We start from the raw sequence: 15433 nt of genomic DNA on the forward strand, positions 1-15433 counted from the left end.
CTGGCTGCAAAGTAGCCTGTTTATACAGTTTATCTTCTGCATACTGTGTCAATCAGATAGTTTGGCAACCCATTGTATCAAAAGGGTCTATAACTGTAACTAATTGTTTTATTAATGGTCTATAATTAATTTACTAATGCTTTACAAATATGATATAAGCTTTTAAATAGAACAACATTTTTGTTGCCAGGTTGTGATAAATCCTTCCCCTTTATGTCACTTTTGTCTGATATTCTTTAAATAATCAGACCGAAGGTTTCCTAGAAAGGCGAAGCAAGGAACAAACTAGGTTGTGGAGAACGTTTCAAAACCTGGCAACCCAAAAAGTTCTGACTCTAATCTCTAATCTACAAAACATAAATGATGTACTAACCTTTAACATGCAGTGAAAGCTCATTAGTCCTTTATCAAGTTTGCCATATTAGAAAGTGGTACAGATATGGGATATTAACTATACACACATTGAACCAGCCTTTGCTCACCTATAAAGATTGTTGAGCTCTTTGGGTACTTTTCCTTAATAACTGCCCAGTTACCTTAAGCCCATCCTGACACACAGCGGCCCGCCTCTCACCTCCACTCTGCCCGCCTACTGTGGGCCGCTGGCGAGCTGTCTGACCAGCCCCCAGGCATACGAGGTGAGTGTCAGCATGCACTAAAAAAACAGAGAATGCACACAGCAAAAACACAGTTGCACTCCTACATGACCAGTGAACTATGGAAAGGGAACGTTCAAACTGAGGAAACAATCAAAAAAATATTCACTACATGTTGCCCACTGAGAGGATTTAAAGGAATAGTTGGACATAGAAAATACACGTATTCGCTTTTTTACGGAGAATTAGATGAGAACATTGATGCCACTCTCATGTCTGTACAGTTAAGCTAGCCGGTTAGCTTAGCTTAGCGTAACACAAAGACTTGTGGGAACAGCTAGCCTGGTTCTGTCCTATGTTAATAAAACCCACCTACCAGCCCCTGCAACGTATTTTTATGTTTGTTTAAGCCATACAACAAATTAAGTCTTGGTAGAACTTTGTTACCTTTGGACGGAGCCAGGCTAGCTGCTCTTTTCAGTCTTTACGCTAAACTAAGCTAACCGGCTGATGGCGGTAGCCTGATATTTAGCCTACAGACACGAGAGTGGTACCGTATCAATCTTTTCACCTAAGTCTCAGCAAGAAAGTGAATCTTTTATTTTTCAGAATGTCAAACTTTGCCTTTAAAGACCTAGCAAAATGACAAATATATTTTCTAATCCTGTGCACATGTGTTGATGAATTAGCTATATCTTGTTACATTCTAATGGGGAGCGTACCTATGTTCCCCGGGTCCGATGTTCCCGTATTTTCCCCAAAAAGGTCCTTTGTTCCCTGCTCTGTATGTGACCGGGGAACATCAGACCCTTTTAGGGAAACATAGGACCTAGGGAACATAGGGATGACCCCTGCTAATGTAATGTGTATAAAAAACATTTTCTCCTCCTGTGAAAATAGTTCCTACGATATGTGTTGAACACGGGGTCAGTTACGTAAATGTAGCCAATCATATGTGATTCGGGGTGACTGACTATCCTTGTCCATCATAGAAAACCACACTGACTGTTATTAGCTAGCAGAGCCACATGACGGAGGTGTGTGTGTGTGTGTAGTTTTCTGGGTATAAGACAAACAATGCTAATGAGAAAATATGTTTTGGCGCTGCTGAAATAAAAAGGTTTTATATTTATTTCAATTAGCTATAACCAATGCGTGGTATTTCATTTTCTATGTGCAGACCTGAGCCCCGTGGCTGAGGAAGGTTCTCTGTGAATACTGAAGGTTTTTCTCTCAGAACAGAGAACAGTAATACCATCAAAGTATTCTCAATGCCTGCCAGTAAAAACACAAAGCACTGAGACCTTCAGCTAGAGAGAAAAATGGACGGTTGAGACGCCTTTTTGCATTCAGAGAACACAAAAGACCCTTTTCAGCTGCATCTCAATGATGATCACTGTTCTGAAGGACACTACACTGATATTTTTAACTGAGACACACCCATTGACTGGGCGGTCACACTTGGATCCACTCTGGCAAATTCTCCTTTTCATTTAATTTGAAATACGTTCACGTGGAGGCTTTTGATTATTCTGCTCTCCTTTCACAGTAACACAAAGAGCCCGTCACCATCTAGATTGCATTTCTTTACTGCAAAGTAGACGTCTGGCATTTAAAGTTGTCTCCCTGAAAATATATTTCTGTCTTGAGCTCTGCATCCATAAATATTTTTCTCTCCTGATTTATTGCTGTTGGTTTGCCAGCTGCCTGCCAGGCATGCCGTGAATTTAGGTGGTTGTTCATATAATCAGGACTGTTCAGGGCTCTGTGTTGCCAACTGGGCAGAGGCAGGATTAAATAAAGCCCCTTGCCTGGTGGTTTCCTCTTTGGTTATGGATATTATGAAATGGGGAGAGAATAAAGTGTGTCACAAATATCCCTTTAACCTCAAATTGTATGACATTCAAAATGTGGTTGTAGAATATACTTTTCAGGCGAGATAGCATTGAAAACGAACTAACCCTGACTCTAAATTCAAACATTCTGTTTAACTGTGTACTATACATGAAAGTCCCCTAGGCTTTAAAATGACTGCATAAAGGAGGGAGAATAAGGGTGGCAATAGTCCAAAAGATTTATTTTTTTTAATTGTCAACCAATCCCATGGACAGACAGAATCATCAGAGCATTAGTCCGTCTCTTAATACTTTCTGTCTGTGGCACGCCGCCCCCAAGCCCATTGGTTCCTACATGAAGCTTTAATAAACAGCTCACATATATATTAAGTTTCATTTAGAGAAAAAAAGCCCTAAAACACTACTCAAATAGGAATAAATGCTGCATTTGATGGGGACAGTTTTCAGCTGTAAATTAATACATACTTGGTACTCTAGTGAGTTTCGATGGCTGCATTTCGGTGTATGGCTGCATTTCGGTGTATGGCTGCATTTCCTCAGATTTTTTATGTTAACATTTGATATTAATTTATTATAAATCTAAATATCTTCATTTTTTTACTTCTTTATACGACAGTTGTGTCAGTATTTTAATGAGAAAGTAGCCATACACCCCCCCCCCCCCATCGCCCCTCAAGGATAATTGTTGGAGAGAAGGGATTATGTAATTTCTTTCGTTTTTTTAATCCCTTCATTTGAGTAATCCCTGTTGACCCGTCATTAACTTGTCCTGTTCTCCCCGGGGATATGAGCAGACTATTGATCGTCGGCCAGTCAATTAGAGCTGCGAGAACCGCATGCCACAAGTTTAGAGCTATTCATTACTTACCCAGCATGCAATGTGTGCTTTTAAATTGGGTGTCTAACTTTTCTAATAATAGTCCATTTTACAACTTTCAGTAAATATATTAGTTCACTGTAGAGTTTGCATGTTGTTATTCTGAAGTCTGTTTTCTCTTCCCTTCCCTTTGATACGGTTGCTGAAGTACAGATCACTAAATGACAGTCTCTTCCCTTCCCTTCTGTAAATCCACAGTGTCCCTTATGAGCCTTTGCAGTGTTGATGTCAGTCACAGTCAGTTCACACCACATGTCGCCACTCTGTGTCCTACATTTGTGTGTGTGTCACCCCCCTGCTCTCCTTCCCTCCCCTCATGTTCCACTGTGGATGCGTTTTCAGAACCACGAGCAGCTGAGGGACCACGACTCTGACCTACTCCGTAACGACGGTGACCTGACCTTCACCTTTGGTGACACTGCCATCACAGCAAACGGGGCGTCCGGTGGCGGGGGGGACGCAGCCGGAGGGTCGGGCTGGAGCGTGAATGGCAAAAGGAGCGGCAGCACCTCAGAGGAGGCGCTTGAGCGTGAGCTGGACTCCCGCGAGCAGGAGCTGCTGAGCCGTGGCACGCGGCTGGTCTTCCCCATTGAGGATCACATCTGACCCTCCCCTCCTTATGACTGTACCCTGACCTGATCCCCCAGACCGCCTCGCCCTCTGCTCTCCCCACATCCTGCAGGCAGAACGTCCAGTCCTTCAGATATAAGACAGAGAGGAGATGGGAGTAGACAAGAGGGGAGGGATCAGAGCAACTCTGAGCTCCCTCCAGGCCCGGGAGCAGAGCTCAAGGAGCATTTCATCCTCATTACAAGAGATGGAGTTTAATTCTCCAGGAGATATGTGTTGAAGCGTCAGGACATCATCTCTCCATGCTGTTACACTGCGATTCAGTTATACTGATGGTTTCCTCTGCATAAACCGGAGGGAAACCTTTATGCGGAATATGAGGAGAAAAAAAATCCTCGCGTGAGATTCAGTCTGCACTTTTGAACTTGTGTCACTGTGTGAGTTTGAAAAAATTGAAAATTGCCTAGCAGACCTCTCTCATGATGTGATCTGATGCCTTTCAGAGTACACCAGAGAGCACTGAGAACATGCTAAAGTGGCTTCTCCACAATCACGCTCCCATCTAGATGCTGAAATGAGGCTCCTCTGACCAAACTTTGATAATTCATAGATAAAATGAGCGTTCTCTGGTATATTTGTACCATTCATCTGAAGCTGCTAATAGACCAGTGTTTGGTGTGTTTGTGAGGATGTTTTTACACAAAAGCATCTGTGTGGAGGAGGTTGTGGCATGTGAGAGAGGGGCGTGAATGTGTTACCCTCTCAGCCTCCACAGCCTGTCACGGGTGAAGAATGTGAACATGTAAATAGCTACAATGCAAAGCTTTGTTCCTCTCTAGGAGGACCGCTTCTTTCAGTGCATTACGTCTCATGACTGTTACAAACAGCATCTTCGATCTGGTCTTTAAACTGGATCTTAATCTGTGTACTGGGCTGGTTTTCCTATCAGTTCACTATACGATAAAGAGCGAGCCTACATCACAATTTGGAGCCCTTTTCCAAAATTATATATTATCTACTGATTTAAAAAAATGAATTAAAATGATCAGATCCATTCATTATTTTAACGGATTGTTCTCATTATGAATTAACCTGGTGATGATTTATCGATCAGTCGTTAAGTCTATAAAATGTAGGAAATAGGGAAAAATTTCCAAAACAATTTAATAGAGCCCAAGGTGATGTTTTGATAGTTTTGTCCAACCTTTAGTCTGAAATCCAAAAATATTAAAAAGTTCAGTTGCAAAATACTTCTTCAGACTATCATTAGTTAAGGTTCATCTGACAACTTTAAACTTAAAGCTGGGCTAGGCGGTTTTTGGGCATGAATTCCACAATAACATTTCAGCATGTAGTAATTTAAGTGGTCTCAGAAAACTAGACTTCTGCACCTCCTCTTGGCTCTGTTTTCAGGCTTTAGAAAATCAAGACTGTGATGGGAAACTTTGGCCAATCACAGGTCATTTCAGAGAAAGAGAAGAGAGTTCCTATTGGCTGTTCTAGAAATGCAGATGCCCATGCACGTCCATTCAGACAGTAAAAGCCTGATTCAATGGTGGAAAATCCTGTGTAAAAGTTGCTATTCCAGCATTGGCAACAGCTGCTTACACTGCAGAGCAACCCAACAATGAAGACCGACTTATCAAAGAGAGTCTCAAAGAAAGACAATAAATGCAATAGAACATGTGTCAATATCAGTTTTAGGTGTTTCAGAGAGAGAGAGAAAATGTTGCTAATAACATAGCCTTCTGCTAACAGTAGCCAAAGGCTCACCACTGCAGCTAATTCATGTGTATGTAGCGAGCTAGAGACTGAAATCACAGTGTGTCATCTTAAAGGGCTTTACATAGAAACAGGCCAGTAATTGTATAACTGCACCGGATCACAATTACGATCAGATGATTGAAATGAATGACTAGTCCTAGCGTGTGCATATGCCTGATGGGAGGATCTTAGGACAAAGAGAAGAGAGCTGTATTTTCAAATTCTGGAGTTTTTTTTCTGCCTTTTCTAGAAAACTACCTAACCCAGCTTCAAGAGTTCAAAGTGATGGTTATATCCCAACAAAAGAAGAGCAGCCGTTCATTCCAAACACTGACCACCAGAGATTTATAAAGGATATGGTCGCACATAGCCCTCACAAAGCAGTACCCACCCTCCCTTTACCTGCATCTGCAGTGTTTATACTCTGAAACAATGGTGTTACCCTGTATATTAACTTGCATATTAAAATGCCTGTTGAAATTGTCAGCACTTAAACAGAATGATGAGGTGAGTTGGTCTCATATCACCATTAAACAGGTAATTTATGTGATATTTTGTAATAATCTTTGTAATAATCTCACATGTTGTTCCTAAACCTAACCTGATACAAAAGTTCTAATAGTAATTTTAGTTTCTAGTTTTAGTAGTTTTTTTACTTTGTCCTGTCTTTTTCTTGTTTGAAGCCTTGATGTTTTTTAAGACTATGCTTAAATTCACATTTCTCAGCACACATTTTCGTTTGCAGAAAAATAACATCAATAGACTGACTTTGCACAACTTGATGCTTTTAAAATGTCTCTTGGGTATAATTATGTTAAAGCAATCATTTGACATTTTGGGAAATTAATTTTCTGGCGGAGAGTTAGATGACAAATCAAATACCTTTCTCATGTCTGTTAGGTGAAGCTACAGCTAGCAGCCAGTTAGCTTAGCTTAGCACAAAGAGTGGAAACAGAAAAACAACAGGCAACAGCTAGCTTAGTCTAATCGCAGTTAACACATTTCACCTACTAGAACGTAAAAAGCTAACTAATGGAGATTAATTATTTTTGTAGCCATACCTGGAAGTTAGCATCTTCCTGGTTTCCACAACAAAAGCTAATGAGATTTTTCCATTGGATTATTTCAGAAAATACTTACACGTTTTGTTCAACAATAAAATCCTCACAAGTGAAAACCACTTTTATGATTTTTGAAGCGTAAATGCAATCACCAGATGTAAAAAGCTAACGTTAGCTGATGTTTGTAGTCGCATTTAGCCACTTGTTAGCAAACACCTATTTTAGGACGCGTACAAACTTCAAAATTCACAAGTGGTGTGTCTACAGTGTATTTTTCATGAAAATATTTTTAAAGCTTGTGTTAACCACAGACCTTATTTCAGGCGCTTAACAAAAACCCATAACGGGGGAAGCAGAAGTGCAAAATGCTGACTAATTTCCGGGTTGTAGGACTCGTTCCTGCAGCACTTGATAAACCCATCACAGTATAATTAGCTTGTTAAATGTACGAAAACCAAAGTGTCAGTGTACCTTTTTGTAGGGGATTATGGGCTGAATTTATCCTGGGAACCAGACAAATCTGCCAAACTCATGTTTCATTTGCTTTGGCAGACATTTGCAAATGAGTCTGTTGATGCCAGGCCTCAACAGACTCATTTACCTTTGTGTGAGCCAGGTTAGCTGTGTCTCTCCTGTCTCCAGTCTTTTTGCTAAGCTAACCGCCCGCTGCAGTAGCTTTCTATGTACCGTACGGACATGAGAGCCCTATCGGTCATCAAACTATCTACTGGTAAACTAATAAGCTTATTCCCCTAAATGTCAAATTGTTACTTTGAACTCATTGTGCAGGTACCACACTTCACCGGAGACTTCCTTTAGCTTTGATTACAAGAAACCTGATCACCGATATATCTGAAAATGCAGTCCACGGGTAAAAAATGGGAACAGGTGTTGTTCTCTTTAGCGCTTTTAACAATGACATGATTTGAACCAGCTTCTGTTTTGGTACCATATAACTGCATGTTGTCTCAACATTAAGTTTTTGTGTTTGTGGCTGGTGAGACGTCCCATGCAGCTCACAGTGTGTCATCATTTCCCCTGTGGCCCAGTTGCCTTCCAGCAACTCAGAGCAGATTTTAATGAGGTAAAAGGTTTAAGGCTCATCTCCAACACCATGCAGATCTTCAATACGAGGAAGTGACCCGCTGCATGAGTCTCTCTCTTTCCACAACAGACCACTGAACCTTATTTTTTCCCCTATAGGTCGATTTGCATCCCTCCATGTGGACTAATATTTATTTGTACTGCATCTTGTAATCTTTGGTGATCTTTTAAATACATTTCCCCACTGTTCTTGGGAATTCCTTCTACACAGCATGATTTCGAGGGGAAATATTTGGTCTCCTCAAGATGTTATATTTAGCTCTTATCCAATAAATGTAAATAGTAGCTGGGAGACTCTCGGTTTAGCTGTACCCCAGCCCTTGAGGCTCTGGAAGCAGGAGGAGGGTTTTCTGTTGTTTCATTTTTCCGGAGCCTGACACATTTTGTGTTCCCTTTAGCCATGTCTAGACATCCAAACCACTCCCCTTTTTAAATTCACCACACAGCACGTGTGGCTTTTTTTGTTTTCTCCTTCAATTGCAAACAGTTGCTGCTGCATTTATGTATGAGTACACAAGGGCAGGTGTGAAAGGCACGATTGTGTAAGGAGAGACGCCCCACAAAAGTTTTATGGCTCAGTGGGGACCTCCAAAGAGGAAATGAATCTAGTTATATAAGCTGTTTGCGCTGAGGGGTCATTTAAATTCTAGCGGGAGTGAGATGTTGAGCAGAACTCTCCTTTCACTTATGATGGCAAAGCTTTTCTGTATCTAGGGCATTAAAAGAATCACTCATTTGCCATTTTGTTAGCAAACTGTGTTGTAAGACCTGGACTGATGCTGGCACCATCTCCTCCACATACAGTGTATCTTTTTTTTCACGAATCATGTTTTCTCAAAAAAAACTGTGATTTTTTGATCATATCTGTTGAGAATTTCTTTATAATTTTGCCTATATCTACTAACATAAGTGCAGAAAAAGAGCAAGAACTCACATTTAGGACAAACTGTCTAGGCAGTTTTTCTTTGAGACGTAGGACCACTTCATGGACAGCAACATCACGGACAACTCAACTGGTGACTGCAGGCAAATAAGTGAGAAAAGTTTGGCACTTTACCTCAAGCAGAGGACAGTCACAACTCTTGTCTACCCTTCATGTGCACTCTCTCTCCAGACTGTTGTGCTGTCAGTTATCTCGCTGGCTATATTTACTTGCTCTCTGTACCTGAGAAATATGAGATGTAGCTCACTTGTTGTTGCACCTGTTGTTTCTAGTAGCAACTGGTTGCCTGGTTCTACCTACCATGGTTTGCATGTCGACATGTTAATAAAAATTGTCAAATCATGAGCAGTCGTCTTAATTTTGGTTTGCGGTTTCACTCATGTTGACTTTTTTCACTCACCTGTAACACATCTCATATTTAATTAGCTATTCCTAAAAACATGTTTTTTTTAATCGCAATGTTGGGTTTATCCTCCTGTATAGCTAACTACACTATTGGGCTTAGGGCCCTCAAGACGATTGTGATTGGTTCGAAGAAATACAAAAAAAAACAAAAAAATGGAGCGTTTTCCCCTATCCCAGAATGATAAGCTGCTGTAGCCAATTCGGACCATATGAAACTAGTTCAGTAGTGTTTGAGTGGTATCAAGCTCTTCTTCCATACACCCACCTGACTCATCGCGAGCCAATCACAGCTGTCAATCATGACACATTACCCAGTTTTAACTTATCCGAAAAATGAACGAGTGAATATACATCAGCGTGATAACAACTACCTAAAATGTCAGAAACCATCTCTGGGAAAAATGTAGTTGATGTGTACTTTGACTTTTTTGTTAGGCCCGTCCACTTCAACATTTTTACATTATGTTTCTCATACGGTCTGAATATACCCGTTTTGACTCAGACTTTGTCTGAAACGCACCATTTTAAGAGACTTCTCTGATCGGTCCACGTTTTCGTGCGCTCTCTGTGTCTGCACCGCCGTTGCAGCCGGGGAATGACTGTAACAACGCTGTAGTCACTTTCTATCTATCTACATCTACTATACAGAAGTCCTCACGGCACGTTTAAAGACACAGTGTCTTAATACAGACTTTGTGCATTTCTCTGTGGTTTGGTTCTTTCACAGTATGTATAAAGCACATCAACCTGCAGTAAAAAAAAAAGAGATGGGAATCCTACTTTTTTTTAACAATAGGGGACCCTTAAAGCCCCCATTTGCTCCCACTGGATCTAAAACTCAGCCAGTACATTAGGGTTCATGGCTTTTCATGTGATTATTAAATCATCTAAAAGTCATGATGATCAGCATCAAAGCGCACAGCAATCACACGTATTTTCCTCTTGTCTAGTTTTTACTAACTCTTTATTGAGGTCAGTTTAAATAATCTTAAAAGTTATTTCTTTCTTTAACAAGAGAACGTCTTCAGGTATTCCACCCAGAACATGTATTACAGAACCAACTTCTAAAGTTGAACACATGGATGCTGGTAAACATTTTATCCCTCCTGAACACATCCTTAGCCAGAGGGATTTCACAGCATTTAACAACATTTTAGACAATATAAACAGTAAGAATGAATGAAACAGTACCGTCTGTTGTGTTTATGAAAATTTGCTACAAAAAACCTTCACTGGCAGTGGACAGAGGCAGCTCTCCGAGACACGTCCGTGGGATATTAGAAAACTTCACACCCATGTGAGTGTTTTGTCAGTGGGGCGCTGCAGCTGTCTGGATTCCTGAGGGGCCGGGGGTTGAACAATAGTTCCTCAGTGAGGCCTCTTTTCCAGAAAATACTGTAGTTTCTTCTTTCAAAGCTCTACATTGGCATTGTTAGTGAGCCGACTATCAGTAATGCTCGAGATTACCGCCACTCTTATAGACTGGACGGATAAGTTAGGCAGGTGAGAGTGAGCCTGACGCTGCCACCCTGGATCCCGGCAGCTATCTCCTGAGAAGGACCCATCTTCTCAGGCTTTTTATGGCACTCGCCTGCAAGGGATTTGAGGAGGGATTAGTGCTACTAAAAGGACAGAAGGATAGAGGCCGGCCACCGTAACGGCAGCACAGGCCTCATCTCTCTCTCATTTATTTTCTCTCCCACGTTCTTTCTATCTGCAGTAGACCTTGCTGGTGTCAAACATGTAACACTGTAAAAATAACCCGCCTCCCCCCACGGTTCAAATTCATCTGTCTGTCTGTGACTGGCTGCTCTGTCCACTTGGATGTTCTCCAGTTCATCAAACCGCCTCGACCGAAGGAAAACAACACAAGAGCCGTGCTTGCGAGCTCCCAGTGGACCACATTCCAGCTGCTCGTTTTGTTATTACACCTTTTGCCCTCAGCGTTGAATACCAGGCCCCTGGAAGAGAAAGAAAAAGTAATCTGGAGGATTAACATAAAACCTTTAAGTTATGATAAAGCTGCAAACTGAAATGCTGCACAAGAAACACAAACACTTTCAAAAGGGTTGATAATATTCATGTGCTCCATCAATAGCTCTGTCAGCGGTAGAGTCAGGGTGGAGGCGGTGACACAAGGGGTGCCCACTGCCTCCACCTTGTTTCTGCTCCATGCTGACGGCTTGTAGGCAGCCCAGCTGGTGGTGGCAGGCTGGTGGTAGCCCTGGGAGCACTGCCCCGTCATGGACAGCCGTATACAATGATCCCCTTCTTGACAGCAGAGTCTGAGGCCCAGTGAGTCACTGCCAGCCCCCCGCTATCCATGAGAGGATGCAGCATTTGCCAGGGAGAAAACAATGAGGCCTCTATGAAACAGCATCACTCGCTCATTAAGGGGGGCGAAACATTTCTGTGACCGCCTCGCTCTGATGACTGTAAAAAGCTGCCACAGTGGTGTCACTTGTGTTTCAAATGGCAACAATGGAAGGCCAGGATTTATCAAATCATGGGAGCATCCCAATAAATGTGCTTCCTTTTACCTTAAGGGCGGGTTCAATATAAGACACTGTGACACATTAATAGGTGTTATCTACAAAACAAGAGCAGAGTCCATTATTAGCGGAACAACGCAGTTAGCAGATCATATGAGGCAGGACTGAAATTACAAAAATCATCACAATCAACAGGTGGTAGTTTTTAAAGACTGTATACTTGGACAGCAAACTCATATTCAACTACATCAAATCAAAGGCACCCTCTAGATTTGTTTCATGGCTCGAGGTGTCACAATTTCAATCCTAAATAAGAAAACTATCAAAATCTGCTTTCACTTTCAATTATCAGAATCACAAACAGGATTGTTGATTCCCCCATTTGAGCTACATGATATAAATGTGACCATGGCCATAATGTGGTACATTACAGAACAAATATAGCACTTATATCACACTTGATATCATGTAGTCGACTTAGACTTGACAGTCTAACAATGGCATTGCCTTCAGTGCTTAAAAAATGTCTAATCGCAAATTGAAACCAATTGTGACCTTAAAGTTTGGAATATAGCCTAATTGAATCTTGGGTTAGGAGAATCATGACATCCCTATTTATGACGTGTAAAATACTAACTCACCTGGTAGAGCAGTGCCCCATATACTATGCAGGGCTGGGGTTCGACCCCGACCAGTGGCCCTTTGCTGCATATAGCCCCCCCTCTCTCCCCCATTTCCTGTCAATCTTAAACTGTACTTTCACATAAAAAAAGCCAAAAAATAATCTTTGAAAATGTTTCCCTTTTAAAGCGTCTTACAATTGCAGCATATGCACACTGCAGGCTTCAAGTTTCCTCATCACACTTGTGTAAATCACTTGTTGCACAATGAATGGCTTCCCAGCTGATTGTGATGTCACAAAATCATGCTGGTAAGAGCACAGCGTGTTGCAGAGAAATGTTTCCCCTTCAGTAGATGTGTCAAACTCTGCACACACGTCAGCGTGCACAGTGAAGAGCACACATCCAAGTGAAGTAACAATGAGTGCACTTTAAAGGCATCAAATCAAACCATGGTGCTGTCTATGCCTGCAGTGATCACATGTGATACTTTACTGATGATCCCCATATGGACGCTCTGTTTTCAATTTGCCTCAGCAGGGGGAGGTCAGAGGTCAAGGATCAGCCACAGAGCAACGGCAGCAGCAGACTGAGCCTGAAGGAGGGTTTCTGTTAAGCCACATTCTTCCTGTACTTACACTGGTGCAGGTTTAAAAACATGATGAGCGTATGCACCAAGGACACTCGTCTGGTTTATTTCACAGTGAAGCACTGCAGCTTCCAACCTTCATTCACTGTTGAATGAAACCTCTATAGGCCTGTGTGATCTCACCTTAACCCATGGACTCCTCATGATGACACATCTTCATGTTGTTTTGTCCACGCTGTTCTTCTCATACTTCAGCTGCCTCATCACTTCACTGCAGTAGGCCTCCACCTGATGTATCTGCTCAACACTGAGGCGCTCCCTCCAGGCATATATAGCCTCTTTTGCATCCCTGGATGATATCAGGAAGGGCTTGTCCGAGGAATACCCCTGGCCGTGCGTCATGTTCAGTGCAAACTTCTCCAGGGCTGGAAAGCTGGAGAGGTTGGAGAAGTGGAAGAGCCTCTGGAGCTCCTGCATGGGGTGCAGGACCAGGTCCTCGTAGCGGACGCGCAGGTAGTTCCTCCTCACCCAGGGAGGCGCGTTCATCACCAGCATCATGTCGCTGAGCCAGTTGTCACAGATGAGCTCCATGGCGCTGGAGACGTAACTCTCAGCGCGGTTCACCCTGTTGCTCGGCACAAGCAGCCGCTTGTACTTGTCGGTCTGCTTCTTACTCCTCAGCACCTGGATGCTCTCCTTCACCAGGGCCTGCTTGGACTTTAACCGGGAGTTGTGCACGGCCCTCGGGTCTCTGAAGAGCTGAATGATCTGGAGGTTTATCGCAGGGTCTTTCATCAAAGGAACCAGCGTGCTCAGGTCCAAAACGCGGACTCCTTTGATCACCATAACCGGGTACTTTTTACACTCCTTCTCCAGGTCTCTGATGTCCCGCTTTTTGCACTTTGCGCACTGATCCTCTTTCACCAGCCCGATTTCGTGCCGCTTGTGCGCATCACACAGCGGCTCCGAGCAGATCACCTTGTTCATTTTCCAGCCGAATATGAACGAGGTGGTGATGTTCTGCGAGCCGGCGTAAAGTTTGAGGACGGAGAAGTCGCAGCGGTACAGGGCGTTCATCATGTCCCGCACTGCGCCCTGGAGGCTGCCCGCATCCCCCGGGTACAGCGCCTGCCATATGTGCCACATCGGCTCGTACAGGTAAAAAACATCGGGGTGCTGGTTGAACAACTCCCCTAAAAACGAGGAGCCGGTCCTCCAGGTGGCATGCAAGTAGATGTGTATCCGCGACTGGCTCCGGTTAAAGGCGCGCTCCGTCGCGTCGCTGCCGTTCATTTTGTAACCGTTATCCCACAGCAGCGCCACCGTGTTCTCCAGATCTGGACATCTGGGCTGCTGCTGCGGTAGTCCATCTTTACCGTGGTGATCGGATTTATCCCGGTAATCTAACACGTACGGGACTAGCAGAAGTAAGCCTGTATACGCCAGGATCAAAACCAAGTATTTCTTATGGAGCCTCCTCTTCATTTCCTCTCACCGGGAGGGGGCTGGTAGCTGCTGCTCTTCTCTGAAGGGTCGGCACGGCTCTGAGAGCCCGAGCTCTACACTAAACTTATGGGTGAGAGGGGGAGCGCGCGGGGGTTAACCACGCCCCGTTAAAGACAAAACAACCATTATTTAGTTCGGGTGTTCACGCACAACCCACGCAGTGAATGAAATTCACCATGAAATGATAGTTTTTTTCAAGCGTCACAAAAACCTTCCGTTTTCTTTGTGAAACTACGAGGAGGTGAGCCGTTAACTGTTACAAACTGCCTTGATTTTTCCCCCCACAACTTTATTGGCAAATTCTAACAAACAGCAAGTGACAAGAGCATTTCGGCATCAAACTTAGAATATATCTATATCTATATCTATATAGATACATACATATCAATACATATATATACATATATATATATATATATATATATATATACATAAAGATAGATATATAAAAATAAAAATATATAAATATATATATTCTTAAGAAGAGAGAGTACTTAAATACACAATCGGAAAAAAGGAGTAAAAAATAGGTTAGGTCCTAGTTTCCTGTTGCAGTGTATGTGAATGACATCAGTTATAAAAAAATGAATTGATGGTAGGCTAAATTATCACAGTTCCTTGAAAATGGTATTGTAGTATATGAGCCGTATAAATACCTGTCTAGTTGATAATACTTTGGATAGACTCATAATAATTCACTTTTGAAGGGGTTAAAAATTGGCTGAAATTTTTAAATTTTAGTTTTGTGAATGTGAAATTCTCCGTATAGAACGATAAGATTGACAATCCAACGTATTGTATTGTTTTTGTTTTCATAGTAAATAATTACATCTTTTGCTCGCCCAGAGAGCCTTGAAGAGAAGACGTGCTATGGGTCGTTACCATGGTTGTTGTTACTATGGTTGTTGTTACCAGCCGTAACTTGCTTGCTAGAGCGCAATGAATTATGGGAGATTAGTGAGGAAATAAGTGCTCCCTTTGATTAGTGTATTTAGTTGGTAGTGTATTATAACCAGTAGACATTGAACGTTTTCGCTGCACAAGTTGTTG

General features: G+C 42.4%; 2 protein-coding genes across 2 annotated transcripts in view; one reads left to right on the forward strand and one right to left on the reverse strand.

Moving 5' to 3' along the window:
- Nucleotides 1-9081, forward strand: part of slc9a7 (solute carrier family 9 member 7) — a 29293-nt gene extending 20212 nt beyond the window's left edge. The window contains exons 15-16 of the mRNA XM_083911634.1: nt 533-638; nt 3672-9081. Of these exons, the coding sequence (XP_083767760.1) occupies nt 533-638; nt 3672-3935 (370 nt within the window). The 3' untranslated portion in view covers nt 3936-9081. The remainder of the gene's footprint in view (nt 1-532; nt 639-3671) is intronic.
- A 1136-nt stretch (nt 9082-10217) lies between these two features.
- Nucleotides 10218-14398, reverse strand: chst7 (carbohydrate (N-acetylglucosamine 6-O) sulfotransferase 7). Its single transcript, XM_083940201.1, has 2 exons — nt 13061-14398; nt 10218-11137 (listed from the first exon to the last, which is right to left on the reverse strand). The coding sequence occupies exon 1, from the start codon at nt 14360-14362 to the stop codon at nt 13094-13096; it is 1269 nt and encodes a 422-aa protein (XP_083796327.1). The 5' UTR covers nt 14363-14398; the 3' UTR covers nt 10218-11137; nt 13061-13093.
- Nucleotides 14399-15433: the final 1035 nt, after the last annotated feature.

The sequence above is a fragment of the Echiichthys vipera genome (genome assembly GCF_963691815.1).
Source record: "Echiichthys vipera genome assembly, chromosome: 3".
Classification (NCBI taxonomy): Eukaryota; Metazoa; Chordata; class Actinopteri; order Perciformes; family Trachinidae; genus Echiichthys; species Echiichthys vipera.

What these genes read in the sequence shown, in the direction of transcription:
- chst7 (XM_083940201.1), bottom strand. Translation starts at nt 14,362, where the DNA reads ATGAAGAGGAGGCTCCATAAGAAATACTTGGTTTTGATCCTGGCGTAT.